The sequence below is a fragment of the Pongo abelii genome, chromosome 21 (genome assembly GCF_028885655.2).
Source record: "Pongo abelii isolate AG06213 chromosome 21, NHGRI_mPonAbe1-v2.0_pri, whole genome shotgun sequence".
Lineage (NCBI taxonomy): Eukaryota > Metazoa > Chordata > Mammalia > Primates > Hominidae > Pongo > Pongo abelii.
Window position 1 is genome coordinate 57620678 of NC_072006.2, and position 21223 is coordinate 57641900.

Here is a 21223-nt window from a genome sequence, read left to right on the forward strand (position 1 = left end):
AGGGTTCTTCTTCATTAGGTTGGCAATACAAAGACAGCGGCATCTCCTGTATTCGGGCATTCTCCCATCAGGCAGACTTGGGTGTATGTCCTCACTCTGCAACGCTAGCTGTGTGGCCTTGGGTGAATTTCCTTACCTTAAAGCCTCAGTTTCCCCCTCTGTGAAATGAAAATAATAGTGGCTACTTCATGCAGATATTAGACAAAATGAAAGAATGCATTTGCAGTGTTTAGCTTACTTCCTAGGAGACAGCAATTGCTCAATAAGTATTCTTTATCTTCAGCAGCAGCAGCAGTGGCAGCCTTTGGAGTTGCTGATTGTAGCTGCTTTATCCTAGAAAATCCCCTCTCTTCTAATTCTCTGTGCCTGCCTCACAGGACGGACCTCCAGCACATGACCACTCCTCTTCCAAGCTTTGTCCTTAGTGACTGGAAATAACAGAGCCTGCTCTAAGGTTTTCCCCAAGTCGCTACCTGCCACAGAGAGAGGAAATAGAAGTTCATAAAGAAGATATTGCATTAAGATTGTGCAGGCCTTGCAAACCTAAAACTGGATCTCCTTTTCTTTGGGATTTCTTTGGTTGCATTTTATCTGCATGGTTCTGAAAAGGCCAGGTGAAGAAAATGAGCCCATAGGCATAATGTCACATTCCCCATCTCCATTGATGGATATTTGCCCATTAATTCCCTTTGCACCAGCTCGCTCATGTCTTCATTTTCCCTATGCAATTACTGGTCCTAAATCCTTTCAGAGAAGGGAAAGCATGCATCCCCAATAGCATTTTGCATCTACAAATCAAATATATAATTGGCATCTCATGACGGGTACCCACAAATCACAGTGCATTTGAAATTACAGGCACAAGATCGAGAGGGCATTTTCAACCTTGTCTGGAAAGGTCTTCATAAACCTGTTTTAGAATAATAAGATAGTCACCAAATCTCCCATTCTAGCACCATTTGCGATTATTTTAAAGTCGTTATATTTGCTGAGCTTATATAATTTTTCAACTATCAACAGAAGATTTTATTTGCATACCCCATAATCTCTCTTCCTGCTGTGTGATTCTCTACAAATAAAAATGTTATAGCAAAAAGACAGTGGCTATCAAAAAATATAATGGCTGTGAATCCAAATTACTTCTGAGCACTCAAAATTGATTTATTTATATGGTTATATGCCAATATATCCAAGTGTCTTGGTAAACTTTACCATCTAGATGCCAAGAGTCAAGTCTTAGTCTCCCTATGAGCCAACATTCTTCCCTGTAGAGATATAACTTTAATGGGATATGAATTTCAATCCAGATTTCCTAAAAGTCATACACATGAATTTAGCAACTATCCCATTACAGGAATATTAGAAAGATATTCCTTAAACCTGAAAATTATTAACTTGGGATCCTAGGCGTTTATAAAGAATTATGACTCCTGCCAATTAAAAAAAAAAAAAAAAAAAAAAGCACTAGATGGCACGAAAGACACCATTTGACTTTTCCTGTGTCCACTGCTCACAGTGCATAAAAGTGTAGATGAAATCACTGGTCAGCTCGGCATGGGAAGCACTTAGTCTATGTGAGAAAATTGGAATGGAATATGGAGCCTGTTACTGTCGTTTCATCTCTTCTTCTTCTCTTGCAGGCTACGCCCAGGAGGAACAGCTGAAAGAAGAGGAGGAAATAAAAGAAGAAGAGGAGGAGGAGGACAGCAGTTCAGTAGCTCAACTGCAGGGTGGCAATGACACAGGGACGGACGAGGAGCTAGAAACGGGCCCAGAGCAAAAAGGCTGCTTTAGCTACCAGAACTCTCCAGGAAGTCATTTGTCCAATCAGGATGCCGAGAACGAGTCTCTGCTGAGCGACGCCAGTGATCAGGTGTCGGACATCAAGAGTGTCTGCAGCCGAGATGCCTCGGACAAGAAAGCAAACACTCACGTCAAGCTTCCAAACGAAGCACACGATTGCATGGATAAAATGACCGCTGTCTACGCCAACATCCTGTCGGATTCCTACTGGTCAGGCCTGGGCCTTGGCTTCAAGCTGTCCAATAGTGACAGGAGGAACTGTGACACCCGAAACGGCAGCAACAAGAGTGATTTTGATTGGCACCAAGACGCTCTGTCCAAAAGCCTGCAGCAGAACTTGCCTTCTAGGTCCGTCTCAAAACCCAGCCTGTTCAGCTCGGTGCAGCTGTACCGGCAGAGCAGCAAGATGTGCGGGACTGTGTTCACAGGGGCCAGCAGATTCCGATGCCGACAGTGCAGCGCGGCCTACGACACCCTAGTCGAGTTGACTGTGCACATGAATGAAACGGGCCACTATCAAGATGACAACCGCAAAAAGGACAAGCTCAGACCCGCGAGTTATTCAAAGCCCAGGAAAAGGGCTTTCCAGGATATGGACAAAGAGGATGCTCAAAAGGTTCTGAAATGTATGTTTTGTGGCGACTCCTTCGATTCCCTCCAAGATTTGAGCGTCCACATGATTAAAACAAAACATTACCAAAAAGTGCCTTTGAAGGAGCCAGTCCCAACCATTTCCTCGAAAATGGTCACCCCGGCTAAGAAACGCGTTTTTGATGTCAATCGGCCGTGTTCCCCCGATTCAACCACAGGATCTTTTGCAGATTCTTTTTCTTCTCAGAAGAACGCCAACTTGCATTTGTCCTCCAACAACCGCTATGGCTACCAAAATGGAGCCAGCTACACCTGGCAGTTTGAGGCCTGCAAGTCCCAGATCTTAAAGTGCATGGAGTGTGGGAGCTCCCATGACACCTTGCAGCAGCTCACCACCCATATGATGGTCACAGGTCACTTTCTCAAGGTCACCAGCTCTGCCTCCAAGAAAGGGAAGCAGCTGGTATTAGACCCGCTAGCAGTGGAGAAAATGCAGTCGTTGTCCGAGGCCCCGAACGGTGACTCTCTGGCTCCCAAGCCATCCAGTAACTTAGCATCAGATTGTACAGCCTCTACAACTGAGTTAAAGAAAGAGAATAAAAAAGAAAGGCCAGAGGAAACCAGCAAGGATGAGAAAGTCGTGAAAAGCGAGGACTATGAAGATCCTCTACAAAAACCTTTAGACCCTACAATCAAATATCAATACCTAAGGGAGGAGGACTTGGAAGATGGCTCAAAGGGTGGAGGGGACATTTTGAAATCTTTGGAAAATACTGTCACCACAGCCATCAACAAAGCCCAAAACGGGGCCCCCAGCTGGAGTGCCTACCCCAGCATCCACGCGGCCTACCAGCTGTCTGAGGGCACCAAGCCGCCTTTGCCTATGGGATCCCAGGTACTGCAGATCCGGCCTAATCTCACCAACAAGCTGAGGCCCATTGCACCAAAGTGGAAAGTGATGCCACTGGTTTCTATGCCCACACACCTGGCCCCTTACACTCAAGTCAAGAAGGAGTCAGAAGACAAAGATGAAGTCGTGAAGGAGTGTGGGAAAGAAAGTCCCCATGAAGAGGCCTCATCTTTCAGCCACAGTGAGGGCGATTCTTTCCGCAAAAGCGAAACACCTCCAGAAGCCAAAAAGACCGAGCTGGGTCCCCTGAAGGAGGAGGACAAGCTGATGAAAGAGGGCAGCGAGAAGAAGAAACCCCAGCCCCTGGAGCCCACATCTGCTCTGAGCAACGGGTGCGCCCTCGCCAACCACGCCCCGGCCCTGCCATGCATCAACCCGCTCAGCGCCCTGCAGTCTGTCCTGAACAATCACCTGGGCAAAGCCACGGAGCCCTTGCGTTCACCTTCCTGCTCCAGCCCAAGTTCAAGCACAATTTCCATGTTCCACAAGTCGAATCTCAGTGTCATGGACAAGCCGGTCTTGAGTCCCGCCTCCACAAGGTCAGCCAGCGTGTCCAGGCGCTACCTGTTTGAGAACAACGATCAGCCCATCGACCTGACCAAGTCCAAAAGCAAGAAAGCCGAGTCCTCGCAAGCACAATCCTGTACATCCCCACCTCAGAAGCACGCTCTGTCTGATATCGCCGACATGGTCAAAGTCCTCCCCAAAGCCACCACCCCAAAGCCAGCCTCCTCCTCCAGGGTCCCCCCCATGAAGCTGGAAATGGATGTCAGGCGCTTTGAGGATGTCTCCAGTGAAGTCTCAACTTTGCATAAAAGAAAAGGCCGGCAGTCCAACTGGAATCCTCAGCATCTTCTGATTCTACAAGCCCAGTTTGCCTCGAGCCTCTTCCAGACATCAGAGGGCAAATACCTGCTGTCTGATCTGGGCCCACAAGAGCGTATGCAAATCTCAAAGTTTACGGGACTCTCAATGACCACTATCAGTCACTGGCTGGCCAACGTCAAGTACCAGCTTAGGAAAACGGGCGGGACAAAATTTCTGAAAAACATGGACAAAGGCCACCCCATCTTTTATTGCAGTGACTGTGCCTCCCAGTTCAGAACCCCTTCTACCTACATCAGTCACTTAGAATCTCACCTGGGTTTCCAAATGAAGGACATGACCCGCTTGTCAGTGGACCAGCAAAGCAAGGTGGAGCAAGAGATCTCCCGGGTATCGTCGGCTCAGAGGTCTCCAGAAACAATAGCTGCCGAAGAGGACACAGACTCTAAATTCAAGTGTAAGTTGTGCTGTCGGACATTTGTGAGCAAACATGCGGTAAAACTCCACCTAAGCAAAACGCACAGCAAGTCACCCGAACACCATTCACAGTTTGTAACAGACGTGGATGAAGAATAGCTCTGCAGGTATGGGTTTGCTCCGAGGCATTGCGACTAGCCTGGTAAGGAGCTTCTTACAGGGAGATGGGTCTGCTTAGAGGCAGCTAGCGTCTCCCAGTGCCAAGCAGGATAGTAGCTTGCTGGAGTAGGATTTATTTTTATGAAAGACCAGAACATGAAAACTAAGTCCTAATCATTCTCTCAAGTCCTCTAGTTTAGAGCTGGGAACTAAAATAAAACGGGTTTAGAGAGATAAAGTTCACAGATTACTACTGCTTTTTTTAGGCCTTCATCATCCATAATCCTGAATTACCCAAGGCAAGCTCCAGTGTCCAGCCAAGGCTATCTTTCATTTTAATTATTAGATACTAACTTCTGTCACCATTCCATTTCACCACCCCACCTTTCCATAGCAATGCCAATGACTTATAAAGTGACAAAAAGGTGAGCAATGGAAGAAAGATTGGAGAGTGCTAGAAGTAGTTACTATACAGAGATTCCTTAATCAGCTCATGAATAGCTTAAAGTTGTCTTTATGATTGTTACTTGTAATGAATGCTTTTTTGCAGCTTACTTTTAGTAATTGCCACCTTCCACCTCTTCCCTTTGGTTATTTTCTACGTTAAGTGTCCTATGAATGAGCATGTGCCTTTAACAGGTTGGTAGAAAAATATTCTTCTTTGCAGAACATTGAGATGAAAAGGGAAGAAGCTTATTTTCTTCTTTCAGCTTTTGGTTTTCTTGTGGATAGACCAATATTAGAGCCCACCTTTAACAAAGACAGAGGCAATGCATGCCCTTGAGTTTCATTTCACATAAAGAAACAAATGGCTTTCTGTACACTTCTGTTAATGTGCATGGAGTCCCATAGCTTGAAGATAATTTGCATCATGTATCATAGAAGTTCCATGCCTTATATAGTCACCCATGCCCAGACCATATGTGTCATTTTTAGGAAACAGGGCAGAGACCAAGGTCAAATGCCTTGGCAGATTAGTTTCACCAGCCATTTTCTAATGTTGAGGATAAACAAGGCTGGGTCTTAACCGATCTCTTTCATTTGCCCGTTTGTGTTTTCTCTACTTCTTTTTCTCTCCCTTCCAGCATGATGCCCCCACACACTAAGCACCCTCCTATGCGTTCAGGTGGTCCTCCACCTTCGGCCATTCCCCAAGATGGGAACCCAACCTGAACTAAACCTTCTGTGCTGACCAATCCAGTTTACGTCATGCTGAGTTACAGATTTGCTCCTAATTAATTAGCTCTTAATTCACAATCAAATATGAAAAACTAATAACATATAATCGCTCACCATACCCTATTGTCAGAGCATTGGTTTACAAATAGAAGACTTTCAGAACAAGCTAGAAAGGTAGGACACTAGGAGAGTTCCAGGTAGAGAGCGGTATTTATATCGCATGGCTTTGGGCTTGCCTCACATCAGACAGAGAGGTTTACTGGGTGTGAAGATGGCCAAGATGAAATAAAAAGTTAAAATATCTGACCTGGGACTCTCCCCTGAGTGAGGAGATCTATGCTTCTGATGGAGAGGAGTGCTCCTATAACTCTAATTGCTATCTGGCCCCAAATGAAGACTATCTTTTTGGTTTGCATGTTTTTATCATGATGATTAAATGTGTTATTGGCAGATTCTTCTCATTCTTTCCAAGCATGATTTGTTCAGCTCACGGAATTGAAAGAAAAGCCAAAATGCATCCATTGAATTCACACCTGAGCTTGGGGCTCAACAGCGTCCTATTTATTTGCTACATAACATTTTAAATCTTAAATAACTTGCCATTATGTTTTCCTGGTTCTTAAAAAAAAAAAAAAAAGAGGGGGGGCATACGCAGAATACTTAGAGAGAAGAAAGATATTTCAAATCCAGTAGTGGTGGGTTGAAACCATGGTGAAGAGGACAAATAGGTAATATTTATTTGTACTATAACAAAGACCACTTTTCCACCTGTTAGGTTTGTAATCTTTTTTAGAAAATTAATATAATTGCCAAAACACTGTGATACGTAGATAGGGAGAGGTAAGGAAAAGAAAGCTTGATCCATCATCAGTCAGAATCTGGAATGTATGATACCTGTTCTAGGCATTCAAAGGTGAACCAATAATTTGGAAAAACATATACAAAAGGTACTTACAAATCCATTAAATACATAGATAAGATAGCCATTTTGGCACCTCTCTGCATTTGTGCAGGATGAGTATATCTAATTTGGACCTCGAAAGCACTGTATTGGTGTTTTCATTATACGAAACCAAAGCTCCATCCTTATAAGCACCGTTAGGCTGTGGTTCTGAGAGGATTGCAGAAAAACAGTTTTGAGTGTTTGGGACTCATTCAAAGCCATGGGCGTGTATGTATGTTTTGTAAACAGAAAAGATGGTGCAGGTACTGGCTGTGTTTGTGTTCATCGTAAAAATACTCCTATCTGCCTGAATGTTTCCCCCATCTGTACAAAGGTCGATTCTTGGTGCTTTGGTCACCTTAGAAAAAAATGCCTCCACCCCCGGGGTCCTCTTTTAGAACAACATTTATGCAATACCTTGCCCATTGCTTAGAATGATGCATGTAAGGTTTGTAAATGGTCATGAAATGACATCACTGTTGTCTGGAATGCTAATCTTAGTTGTAATGCATAATAGCACAAATTGTGCAAAATGACATGATGTTTTAGAAAGTATGATCAAGATTTCATGGAAAATATGAGAGCTTTAACCTATCAGTGTTTTTTGAAAGACGCAACTTTTGATCTGAATTTTCTTTCCTTTACCAGATATATCTTAAATCCTGCAAAATGCTCTGCCAAATATTAAATGCAACTTTTCATTAAAAATTTCATTAGAGAATGTTAAGTGTGCATCTCTATTTTAGGTCATAAGTAATCTAAAACAATTTCAATATGTATTTGTATATATCTTTAAAAGCCACATGCTCTTGACTAATAGAAATTAAACAGAGCAAATCAATGAGTCTGAAATACATAAAGGTTTGAAATTATAGTCATTACCGTGTAATATAGTGTACAAGTTTAACAGCACACCTAGCCTTGAAATTGTTGGCAGGAAAGTATTCTAGTCCAATGAGCTGCCACTTCTGTTGTGGGCGGCTTGATAAAAACACATGTTCAGGGTGAAAAGCGTGTAAGGTTGCCAGACAAAATACAGAACGGAAGTCCAGTTAAATTTATATTTCAGATAAATGACAAATAGGTTTTGAGTATAAGCCTGGCCCAAATATTGCATGGGCCATACTTATATTTTAAAAGTATTCATTGTTTATCAGAATTCAAATTTAACTGGGCATCCTGTATTTTTATTAGCTAAATCTGGCAACCCTAACAGCATAGATTATATGGCAGTTGGGAAGAACAAAATAGCCTGGACAAATTAATATCTGTTAATGGCATCAACCATTCCTTCTTCCATTAAATAAATATCCCTTCCTTTCATCCTCTTTTCCCTCCTTTGTTCCTTCATTCCTTCCTCCTTCCCTTCTTTCCTTCCTTCCTTTTTTCTTCTTTCCTTCCTTCTTTTCTTCCCTCCCTGCATTCCTTTCATCCTTCAACAAATATTGGTTGTGCTTTTACTGTGTACCAGACTCTATTATATTTAACAATGGAAGTATAATAGCGAATCAGAAGTTCTACCAATTATAATAGCAAAACATGCCAAGCCTTGCAGCAAGCACTTTGCAAACATTATTTTGCTTTATTCTCACAAACAGCCCTATGAAGTAGAGGTTGATTCACTCATGATTGGGAAGGGAAAATGGAGGCAGAGAGATTCTGCCTGAATTCCCCAAGGTCCTACAATCTCTGAGCCTCACTCATTCATTATGACATATCTAGAAAGCCATCGTTCCACAGCAAGCACTGCGCTAATTCCCAGGGGGTAAGCCATAACCAGGACAAGAGTCTGCCTTTGAGGCTAGTGACAGACAAATAGATGAAAAACTCTAGGGGAAATGCTGAAAGGAGCACACAGGAGGTGGCTCTGCCTGGTTCTGGGGGAACCCGGGATGGGGAACAGTGGTCTCAAAGGCAGTGTTCAGAAAAGAATGCTGGGTTTAACCCCCAGCTCACCTGCTTTCATGAAGACATGCCCCACTTCTACATCTTTATGATGTGGACGTAATATCCTTCTCATAGAAAGGTTGTAAGAATTAAATGTATGTAATTATTTTCCTTAAAGCCCATAGTAGGTTTACAAGAAAGTACATAGCAGGTCTATAAGAAAAGCAAGTTCTAGGCAGAGCCACTGCATGCTTTTAGCATGCTCCGTAGCCTCACCTGCAGTGTAGAGAACTTGCAGCAACTTCTCAACTCTAACTAATTAATAATCCTGCAAAACCTCAACCTGCTCTTTGATTCAGATAACAATGACAGTGAAACTACCGTTGACTGGCCTCTTTTTATAACTCAGGCATAATTATTCATATTATCCTCATTTTGCAGAGAGGTAAACCAAAGCTCAGAGTTTCATGATTTGTCCAAGAACGCAAAACTAAACCTGGAGGTAGGTTTTGAACCCAGGACTGTCCAATGCTCATCAACTTTCTCCTGCTCCTTGGTTTCCTCCTTGCCTGATTGTTTCTAGGCAATACTCATGGCCAGATGTACCTTCAACAGCCCAGAGAAAAAGCTGTAAAATGTGGCCTAAGAGTTGAGAGGAGAAAGAGCACTTTCCTGGGCCTTTTGGAGGCTCCAGCTTTCAAACATTGCAACTCAGGGGCCCAGGACTGACCCGCAGGGTGAAGCAGAACATCCTTGTTCTCTTTCTTTTAATGCTCTTGTTCAATCAGGTAATTATACATTTGCCATATGGTGTCTAACCAAGAAATGACCCAAATTCCAGTGAAAATACATATACCTAAGATTAAAAAAGAACATCCTCATTCTGACCCTCAGGAATTCATTTTAGGGAAACGAAATGAGAACTGAGGAAACAGGGTCAAGTACAAGACTCTAGCATCTCTCAAGCAGCAAGAAACAAATGCATCGTCTTCCTTAACATTTGCATTTTTTCAAAAATATTTGGCTTAACTCCGTGTATGCATCTCAGCCTCCATTGCACCTTCCCCCCTCATTTGGACTTTTGAATGCTCAATCCTGACGTGTATAATTTGGTGCTTTAATATAGAGTAACATTATTTTTCATTTACTCCAATCTGCCATCAGTATCATCTTTTCATTTAACCAGATGCAATTCTTTTTTCTTTCGCTAAATTGAAAATCCATGAGCGACAGGGAGTGCAATGTTTTAATTAGCTCATATTTTTTATATGGATTTATGTCTTTAAAATACATTTGTGTAATTCTTCAGCTAAATTAAAAACGTCTTTCTGCGAAAGTGAGGAGGGGAAAATAAAGAGCTAAATTGTGTCATTAGCTTAGGTGGTTGCGGATGAGGAGCAGAATATGGTGGAGGGACACACAATTGCCAGAGCTGCTCCCTGTGAGGATTTTGAACTTACCCTTCCTGCAAAGAAGTCTTTCTCCATAAAGACCTCTCAAAAATGGCTTGGGGAGGATTTTTTTAAAGGCCTCTAGTAAGTAAACAAGCACTTACCTTCACTGAGCTAATTTGAAACCCAACCTGCCGCCAAACAAACAGAGAAAAAGAAGTCATAATGATAAACAGTTTTCCCTGCATTTCTCTTTGTCTTTTTTTTTTTTTAACTATCAAGTTTAAAGCTTTCCACGATGCTTTTTTCTACTTTCTAGGAGACAAGTGACATTCCGTGGTAAATGGGAGAAAAAGCCATGCAGAACTGAAATCTCTCTAACGCATTGACACTAACTTGCCCTCTATTGTTGGAAATGAGCAGGCGTTCATGATTGTTCATCAAACGGCTCCTAATGCAGTTAAAGCATTCAGCTATAATTTCTCCTTGCATTTATAATTACTGTCATAGACTGCACACCTCGGTGAGCAGATTAAAGCTATAAACTATTTAGCCTCGGCTCTAAGACGAGGAACTTGATTTGTCTGGCAGGAGTTATTTGTTAGGGAGCTTGACACTTCACATAAAAATGACTCAACTTGATGAAGAACAATGCAGTTTTAGCAATGCGGGGATTTTAAATCAGTCATGACGCCACGCCCTGCAAGAATCGCAGGGCAGTTATTTAAATGATATGTAGGCCAGGGAGATAAGGGAATGTGTTAAGAGTACCAAAATAGAAGAGGATTTGGTGTGCAGTTGCTTGCTTTCCCGACTCTCTCCTGGAAGATCAGGAGTTTGTTGAGAATCAGTGCATGTCATGTTCTCCTATTAAATCCAGTGTAAATGTTATGTGAGGCTCACCTGGAGGGAAAAGGGACGCCAGCAGCCACAGGCGCATGTCACATTTGGGGGTTTTACAGAACTCTGTGTAGCTGTTGAGAACATTTGCCTCCAGAAGCCCAAGAAGCCAGGAGTATATGGAAAATGGTTGTTTGGTTTGGTTTGTTTCCTGGAACATGTTCATGTATTTCCTTGTGTATTTATTTGTTTGTTTACTTGCAGGAGGCACAGAATATATTTAGGCACAGAAGGTGTTTCCATGGGGCTGATTCTATACCTTTTATCTGTGAAAATAAACAAAAAATAGATACTTTCCAACTCAGACATCTTCTGATTGTTGAGACCCAGTGATCAAGAGCTTTTTCTCAATGAATTTTGGGCAAGTTTGACTTGCCACGGAATCATCTCCCACCTACCCACACTTCATAGCCATAAATACACGCAAATTTCCCTTAAAACTGGCATTCAGCATCAAGACTGTTGAATGTTTATTTGCCGCAAACAGTGGATACCGGTGCCCAAATATTAGGGATCATGAATACAAGTGCTCCCAAGGCTAGGCGATGACCTGGAGGACCCTAGCATGCCGGCAGGGGCCGTCACAGGGAAGCAAGGAGGCCTTGCACAGCACCAGTGGTTTCCAAAGAAGTAGCAAATCCAGATCTTTGTGTGAGCCCCACAGTGTTCTAGTCGAGAGGGTTTTTTTTATGGATGTGTTTTGGTTTAGTTCGGATTTTAGTTTGTTTTGTTGTTTTTGTTCTGAACACCCTTCAAGCCAAACAAAGTACATCAAAGACCAGATTCAACTCCTAGGCTGCTAGCTCGCAGCCCCTGGATCTGGTGGCAGGTCAGGTGGAGACACTGGACCTGTTTCTTGGTGTTCTTTGTCCCCTCTCCCCCAAGGTAACCCCACTAGGACTTTGGGCTCTAACATGAGTGCCACTTTTCCCCATCTCAGAGGATACTGGGCTGTTCTTTAGGAAACTCTACTTCCTTCTTCTGAAGATTTCGTCAAGTTGCTGCTACTCAGAGGAGGGGGGCAGGCTGGGCTCCCCTGGAGAGGAACCAATCATTCAGGCTTATCCAGTACTTGGCTGGGAGGGTTCCAGGGATTTGAGACTGAAACCAGAAAATTCCAGGCAAATCAGGTGAGATGGTCACCCTGCTCTCCTGATATACTGTGGTTTCTTTTCAGATTATATAAATCTTTTGCCTTCTACTAATACATCTCTTGCTTTAGGGCACAATACTCTTTGCCAGCGTAGCTTGTGAAATGGTGTGTGTCCTCTAATCCTTATGATATTTAGTCAATGCTGTTATCCAACACATTTGACCTATGGTATTTGTCTAATCCTCACAGCAAAACTGCAAAGTAAATATTATACCCATTTTAGAGATGAGAAAGCTGAGGCTCAGAGAAGGCGTTTCAGGTGCAGGTAGCAGGTATCACACAGTAGTAGCACAGCAGCAGGTAGTGGAGCTGAGACTCCAGGCCACAGCCATCAGAATCGGAGCGCAGGGCTCCTTAAGCAGCACTGGGCCGCCAGTGCTCAACTTCAGAGTATACGGAACAAACAATGTTTCAAAGCATGGTGCCTTTAAAGTGCATAGTCTTAATGACCTGATTTTTGAACATGTGTAACGGTGCCTTGGCTGTATTTGCTACAAAGAGTGGAATCTTCTTGCATGCCAAAACCCCCAGCCCAAAGGATGGATGTCCAGAATGAGCAAGTGTTTCTAAAATTTTACCAACTTTAGCCCAAATATACGCCTTGCAAGCTACCCAGCACTCATGCCAGTAGGCAAAGAACTATGGCTAAAGGAGATTTTGTTCAATGAAGTTAGCCTTCAAGTTATTGTTCCGTGATATGTGTTGATTTTTTTTTTATACAAAGCTTCTCCCGTTATTCACTCAGGTGCTCTACGGGGAGCACTCACTGTAGGTTAGGAGCTGGCATTCCTGTTGGGGAGATGGACAGACAAAAAGTGTCATAATGAGGGAAAACATGGCAGTGTGGAGGGCCAGAGGGCACCATGGCCTGCCAGTTTACAGGGAGCTCAGGGAAGGCCTCATTGGGAGAGTCTGTTTATGTTGAGACTGGCCAAGAAGCACTTAGAGAGAGGGGTTCCCAAGAAGCGGTAAGAGTACCTGCTCCTCTCCAACCACTGAAGGCGAGAGCAGGCCTGGTGGATCTGCAGATGTATCAGGGGTCAGGGGAGACACAGCTTGGGCAGCAAGGGGAGAGCATTGAAAATGAAAACTGGAGAAAGAGGCCAGGGCCAGAGCATTCAGGGGTGGGGGAGATGGGGAGAAATAAGGCCTAGAGAGGTTCAGTGACTTACCCCAGGGCACACAGCTAACAGACTTCACACATCCAAAGAAAGTCCCAGTGAGAACATTCAAATGCATTGAGCTAGACAGGGAAGGCACACTTAGGGAGCTTGGAAGATACTAATTTTCACATTTTCAATGCCACAAAGGCTAAGACAAGGGAGAGACTGTCAAGCATGAGAAAGGCTTGAGGGGTGTTGGAGGTGAGCAGGGACAGGCGGGGGTGCAGCAAGTCATGGCAGGGGAGTTAGGAAGGAGGAAAGGAGGTCTGGTGGCTGCCAGGTACAACACAGGGGAAGCTGCTGTTCCTTTCCTCCTCCAACCCCACAGCGTTAACCTACTCCGTGGGAGCTCAGCCCACCTCTGTGAGCTGGTCTTTCTTTTTCTGTTGTATAATAGGCGCCATGGCAGTAAATGCCACCTCCCCGGCTTCCTCGGGGAAGCCCCACAGCTTGATTATTCCTGAGAATTGGTGACATTCTGTGGCTGCTCCTTGTGGGGGAGGCACAGGTCTGGCCCACCTGGTGATTTTTGTTCACTTCTTGCTGTCACTTTTGAAAGAGAGGAAGGTTTTACATACACATAAGTAATTAATTTTGTTCTTTCTTATTCTGAACGTCCCACACATCAGCAGAAAACCAGAAAGACTTCTTCAGGACAGAGAGGCACGTGAGAGCAATCTAAGAGAAATGTGTTTTCCCTTCCTCCCTCCCTCCTTTCTTCCCTCCCTTCCTTTCTTTCTTTTTACCAATATTTATCAGACACTTCTTACAGGCACTGAGACTATAACAGGGAAAAATGCGAGCTCCTTGCCCTTGGGAAGCTTAGAGTCTGACCCTTCACTTTAGACTGAGGCTCAAGAGAAGATATTTGGCCACAGCTACACCAATTTTACCTGCAGTGGGATAAGATCTAAGCAGTTAAACTTACTGGGTTTTATGGGAACACCAACCAAGGAGAAACATCTAACCCAGGATGGGGGTCAAGGGTGGAGGAGGACACGGGGAGTCCCGGAGGGCTTCCTGCATGGGAGCCCCGATTCTGAGACTCGCAAGATGAGCAGAAAGAAGTCAGGAGAAAAGAGATGAAGGAGGGACACAGCACGAAAAGAGAACAACAGAAAAGGAAATCTTCTGGAAACAAAAAGAAGTTCAATTTGTGCGCTCTGCCCCATGCCCAGAAATTGTTTTCTCATTTTCACTAATTTGACATAAGTAACTGTACATTCAAGCTCTGGCAAGGCTGGGACCCTGTGTTTTCACCCCTCCACTTACAGGATCACTTTCTAGTTCAAGGCAACACAGTTTGTTCTCTCAATGCACCTATGCACTCTCACCTCAAATAAGAAACCATTTACCTTGCATTTTCTGAAATACCAAAAATAATTCTCATTGTCCCATCATTACTACTAGTAAGAATAATATGGCTATAATGATAGTTAATTGTATCATTCATAAATCCAAAAGTGTTTGTGTGCATGTACTTTTTCTCAAGCCCTATACAAGGCTCTAGGGATAGAGTGGAATCACAAACAATGACACTTTTTGGCCTTGTGGAGTTCTAGTCTAGAAGCGGAGGCCAATCGATGATTTTTTTTTATTTTTTTATTTTATTTTATTTTATTTTTTTTTGAGACAGAGCCTCACTCTGTCACCCAGGCTGGAGTGCAGTGGCATGATCTCGGCTCACTGCAACCTTCACCTCCCAGGTTCAAGCAATTCTCCTGCCTCAGCCTCCTGAGTAGCTGAGCTTACCGGTGCCACCACCACACAGCTAATTTTCTGTTTTTAGTAGAGAAGGTGTTTCACCATGTTGGCCAGGCTGATCTCAAACTCCTGACCTCAGGTGATTTGCCCGCCTCGGCCTCCCAAAGTGCTGGGATTACAGGCATGAGCCACCACGCCCGGCCTCGATGATGATTACATAACCACACAGGGGAACGTTGATGGCACTGGTAGGAGTACCACCTATGAGGCTGCAAGGGACACAAAGTCTCTAGCAGAGGCTTTGACCTGGCACTGAGATCAGGGTAGGCCTTGAGGGAAGATAGGAAGGGCCTCAGAGCTAGTGAGCTGAAACAGGAAGTGTGTTCCAGGCAGAGGGAACAGCCTGTGTCCAAGCTCCGAGGCCAGTGAGAAGAGGGACAAGTACAGGTGCCTGAAAGAAAGCCAGTGAGCTGGAAGGGAGAGGGAGAGCATGGATGGTGTGAAATGAGGCTCCAGTGATGCAGTTTCTTTTAATATTTCAGCCTGTGCTCAGATCCTTAAAGACGCTATTCACGTCTTTCAATAATCTCACAGGGTGGGTGATAGTCATCCATTTTACATAAGAGGAAACTGAGGCTTAGAAATAATGAAAAGCCCCAGCCTCACAGCCCATGGCAGAGAGAGGATGGGAGTCCAGCTTAGACCCTACACATGTGTTCCTTCTACCGCATGACTCTTGTAGTCATGTCATCTCCTGTCTGTACCTACAAAAGGCTGTTAAAAATGCCCAGTAGATGTGAGATGCTTGCAATAGTCAAGGTCAGATACTCACAAACACTTAGTAAATAAAACTAAGTAAGGAATAAATGAGTGCTGACGTACTCATCAACACTGATATTTATTGAATGCCTCATATGTGCTAAGCTCAGGCTAAGCACTTTTCACATAGTATCCTTCTTAATTCTTGCAACAACTTTTTGAAATAGGCGTTTTTATTACTGTTCCCCCTGTGCTGCTGAGAGAACTGGAGCTTTAAGAGCTCAAGGGATTGTCCAAGGTCACGCAGCTGGTGAGGGTTGAAGGTGGGACTCAAACTCCCAGCCAGAGCCTGCATCTTAACCCTCCCTGGACGGCTTCCGGTGAAGCAAAGCAAAGTCCATGGAGGCTCAGTGTGCAAGGGAGTTGGCTTGGTCACTTGGGGATGGAGCATTTGGAGGCCTTTTCGGGAGAAAGTGTGGATTTGAACTGAAGAATTGCATTAAAAAGGCAGGGGGCGGGCATTTGGAAGTCCTTTGGTCGAAAACACTTTTCCATTTTCATGTTGGAGCCTCCAATACATTTTATGTTCCGTGCGGAATATGAAAGAAGTTTGTGCAAGATACAGACCCAAATTGAATTACTTACTATTCATTTTGTGTCACGTCAACAAAGATGGGAACCAATTAAGGAATGAGGGTGGATCTTTATAATTGAGAAATTCTGATGTTCTGAACTTTGGGACCCGAGATGATCTACAAATCCAGACATGGGCCGAGACATGGCGATACGAGGGAAGAACTCAAGCAGGAGGAGAAAATACTGCGTATCCAGGCAATAGCGTGACTTAGAAACAGGATTCGAGTACCACTTCATGGCTTAGCATGTGCGGGATGGAACCGGTCTTCCTGGGCTTACATCTTTGCTTTGCCTCTTCTTTCCCTGTGATGAGTCTTGGGGTAGGCCTCAAAGGCTGAATCTTCAATATAAATACAACAGTGAATGAACAACAAATGGTGGTTATTTTAAAGATCTATCTTGGATGGCTATTTAATTTCACTAAACCCCAGGTTGCTCACCTGTTGACTGGAACAAACAATAGTCCCTTCTTCATGATGCCATGGTGAGGGTTTTAACCCCACATTGTCCACAAAGACCACTTAAATTATAGTAGATGCTCAGCAAATCTGAGCTGTTATTTTTATCACGACTGTCAGAGGTCAGAGCAGGCTTCGGGGTCGGACACACCTGGGTTCAAATCCCATCAGGGCCACTTACTGTTGGAGCTGGGGCAAGTCAGTTATTCTCCCTGAGGGTCAGTTTTCTCATCCCTAAAATTCCAACTAATAATACTCATCTTTCAGTGATGCTGTGAGGACTTAAAAATCATATAGGTTCAGACTGATAAAAGAGGTTGGCACAGATTGGATGGCAGTGAATGTCCTTGCAGCCCCCTGTCTCCTGCCTTAGTTTGTGTTGAGGATTAGGTCAGATAGTGTACAGGGGTGGGGGTTGTCAGTGTGGATCTGGCACACAGAGCAAGTGCCTGAGGAACTGCTTTCCTCTCGATTCCCTTCCCCTGACCCCTAGCCCTTGATCACCTACTTTAAAGAAAAAAACCCTTTCATTTACTTAAGCTTTAAATTAAGATGTAAAACGGATGGTGCCACTTTATTTGAAGGAATAAAGAGAGATTGTAAGTATAGATTTATCTAAAACAGCTCTGGGAGGGGTGGGGGGGATAAAAGATCTGCCCCTGAGAAAAAATGGAATGTAGCATTAACCTGCATTTTCTTGCCTCCGACTTTCCCATTCTCTTCCTGCCACCAGCCACTTGGCAAAGCCCCACTTGCTACAACACACATTTGCTGGTGGCTAAGCCATGCTTGGGAAGAACTGCACTGGAGTTTTCAGTGAAGATGATGATGATGGTGATGATCATGATGATACGATGATGGTGATGAGGAGGAGGAGGAGGATCTGATGATGAGGATATGATGATGATTAAATGTAACACACGAACTTAGAATAGTGCCTGGCACAGTATCCATTATCAGAAATATCCATGTCATTGATATTGACAGAGAACTAACATTTATTGAGCACTGTTTGAATCACCTATAGGTTAATTATATTATCAGTACAATGAAGTGAAAGGAACTTCTTCTTTTAATCCTTTTTTTATATAAAATAACTTAATATATTCTCATATCATCTCTGAGAGGTAGATGGAGACCCTGCCTTCATTTACTAATTTACCTTTAGGGAAACTGAGGCATTTTTCAATAAAACTGGGAGCTATGAAAGAATCTGGCCACAGTGAAATGCACCTGTAGAGGGTATGGTGGAGATGCCTTTGGATTTCTGATACTATATCCTTGTGCCCACGCCTGGCTTCTGCTTGTTTTCCCCTCTAATAGATGCACCTGCAGCTCTCTTCTGGGGACATCTCCCAGCTCCTGGAGCTACTCTGCTGGCACACACAGAGTACACTTGGTGCCTGCAAGTGTGTGCCCCTGGCTGGCCTTGAGTTAATGACTGATGTGGAATACCAGAGCCCAACTTTTGCCTCCCGAGGGGCCAAGCTCTGAGTTCTAAGGTGCTAGTGCCTTATGTATACTATCTCAATTAATCTTTCTCCTAAATTCTATAAAGAAGGAACTGCGATTGCACCCAGCTTACAGGTGAAGAAACTAGCCCTCAAAGACGTGAAGTGACCAGGAAGGCCACACAGCTAGTAAGTAGCAGAGCTGGAAATTAAGTGTAGACAAATGGAGGATTTGCCTGAAGCCAGAATTTTGGCCAAAATGTCAGCACCATTCTGGCATCCCTTGGTGAAATTCTGTGCATAGTACACCAAAGCAGGAGATGCAGACACACCACTTATTTGAAGGAGAGAAAAGACGAATGCCCCCCCCCAAAAAAGAGCTTAAATATCCCCAAAATTCAAATCTTTGACCAAGGCAACTTTCTACCACTCGGGGCCTTCAGCAAATTGGCACTTCAAATGTGCATGGCTTTATATGGTATTTTTTTATCGATGGAGGAAAAAAAATGATGTTTCAGGTTATGCTTTTTTCAATGCTACATTACTCAGTTTCACAGTCAAATAATTCTATTTTTGTTCACCAGAGGATTTTGTCATGTTTAATTGTTTATGACTCCCCCGTCCCCCTGTACTTGCAGGAGCCTCCACTTTTCCCCCTGCTGCCTTTCGTTAGACTCTCCCGTGAGCGGTAACCATGGAGATGGGTCCCTATTGGATAGTCCCTGCTCTGGCTTAGAAGTCAAAGAGCCAATCAGGACCTCATCATCCCAGAAATGTAAGAGGATGAAAAATGCGAGGCCTTTGTAAGTGGAGGGGAGGCCTGACATGCAGTCTCCAGAGACAGGGAGTTCCTGATGCCTAGAAATCCTGGGAAGGAAACACACAGCAGCTAAGCTCAGTGGGGAAAACATGGGTCCCGGAACTGCTGGAGTCTGGCCCCAGGGCTGGGTCTCCTCTTCCTGGCTGAGGGACCTGGGTCAGGGCACACCACTTCTTTGAACCTCAGTTGTCTGTTCTATCAAGCGGCAGCAGGAAGGCTGAGCTCACATATTGTTATAAAGATAAAATTAAATACAACCCACTGAGCACCTGCCTAGCCCTGTATCAGGCATGTGGAAGTCCTCAATTAACAAGACCACTCTCATAATAACTAAAATATAGCACCCCTAGAATTGAGGCTGGGTGAACAGGTCTAACAGCCCCGCCCGCAGAATGTTTGCTGCCCATCACAGAAGGAAGACAATGAAACCACAAGGCTTAGCCTCTGCTCACTGCTAGCACAACAGAAGTACGGAACCAGTGGGGAAAAGAGGGGTCAAAGAAGTCTAACCCAACAAGAAGAGATCTAGGCTGAGTCTGGAATGATGAAAAGGAGCTAGCCAGGTGGATAAGAGGGAAAAGTGTTGTGGAAAGAAGGAACAGCAAGAGTAAAGCCTTGTTAAGTGAGAGAGAGGGTGTGGTTCATTCCAGAGAATGCATGTGGCTCAGTATGATTGAAGAGAGCCCAGTTTTGGGGAGCAGATGGCAGAGAGAGGAAGCTGAACAGACGGGTGGCTGGTGGATGTGCCTACAATGGCTTCTCCTTGGGTGCACAAACTTTGTCTTTTCATGATCATAGAGACAGATATTCAATTGAGGTTTGCTTTGTGAAATATTGGAGCATTGTTTCCATGAAATTGACTTTGCAGGGCTGGGAAGTGAGTGGAGAAGTCAATTTTTTTTTTTCTTTTGTGACGGAATCTTGCTCTGTTGCCAGGTTGGAGTGCAGTGGTATGATCTCGGCTCACTGCAACCTCTGCCTCCCCGGTTCGAGCGATTATCCAGCCTCAGCCTCCTGAGTAGCTGGGATTACAGGCACGCGCCACCACGCCTGACTAATTTTTGTATATTTAGTAGAGATAGGGTTTCACCATGTTGGTCAGGCTGCTCTTGATCTCTTAACTTCATGGTCTGCCCACCTCGGCCTCCCAAAGTGCTGGGATTACAGGCGTGAGCCACCACGCCCGGCCAAGAAATGGACTTTTAACTGAGCCTCCAGTTGACACTGGATACAAGGTCGACCTCCACCTCGAAGCTCTGGGAGGGCAAGGGCTGCATCTGATTGGCTTCCTGTTGTATTCCTTGGAACCCAGACTCTATAAATGTTGGATAAAAGAAAGGAAGGAAGGAAAAGAGAGAGGGAGAAAGGGACATACTATCTAGAAAGTGATTATACTTCCTTTTGCATCCACCATGGGTAAAATGACAATAATACTTACGTCTCTCATCCAGAAGGCAGATCAAATACATAAAAGTACACAAAACATGAAGCACAGTCCCCAGCATCTAATGGAAGCCCAGTGCAAACAAATCTTCAGGCTTTGCACAGCCAGAAAAGTATGAGGATGTAAGAAACATTTTCAGCCTGCTGTAGAAAGGACTAACACTCTGCCAGGATGTTTCTGCATCGGGGTAAGAAATGTCTATGCTAACTCTTGGAGGAACTGCTGTGTGCCAGGCTCTGTTCTGAGTCCTGGGCTACACCAGAGAATAAGAGAAACAGGGGATGCAGGTTGATAATAATACTAAGGGCTAACATCTATTGAGCACAATTTCATTGTATACAATGAACAAGTTGTATACAAGTATACAAGTTGTATACAAGTAACAATTTCTGAGAATGAGGGGTTACCAAGGAAATATGGGATAGTGCAAGGGACTGTGACAGGGCCACCTACTTTAAATAGAGGAGACTGAAAAGACAGGAATCAGGTGGCAACTTGGAGGCCAAACATCCCAGACAGGAGAAACAGGAGCAGGGCTGATATGTTTGATTCAGAGAAAGGCTGGAGTGTCATGAGCTGGCCATCCAGGGGTGGGACATGAATTGTGGGATGGGCATGGGGCAAGTCAGG

At 44.2% G+C, this 21223-nt stretch overlaps 1 protein-coding gene across 3 annotated transcripts in view; it reads left to right on the forward strand.

Moving 5' to 3' along the window:
* The window catches only part of TSHZ2 (teashirt zinc finger homeobox 2), a 519460-nt gene that overhangs the window by 285622 nt on the left and 212615 nt on the right, over window positions 1-21223 (forward strand). The window contains exon 2 of one of the 3 annotated variants that reach the window (XM_054541873.2): window positions 1641-4748. In XM_054541873.2, coding sequence (XP_054397848.1) covers window positions 1641-4705 — 3065 coding nt within the window. In that variant the 3' untranslated portion in view covers window positions 4706-4748. Of the gene's footprint in view, window positions 1-1640; window positions 6335-21223 lie in introns of those variants that run through there. The other 2 variants (XM_063720559.1, XM_024238960.3) reach the window with 2 other exon arrangements.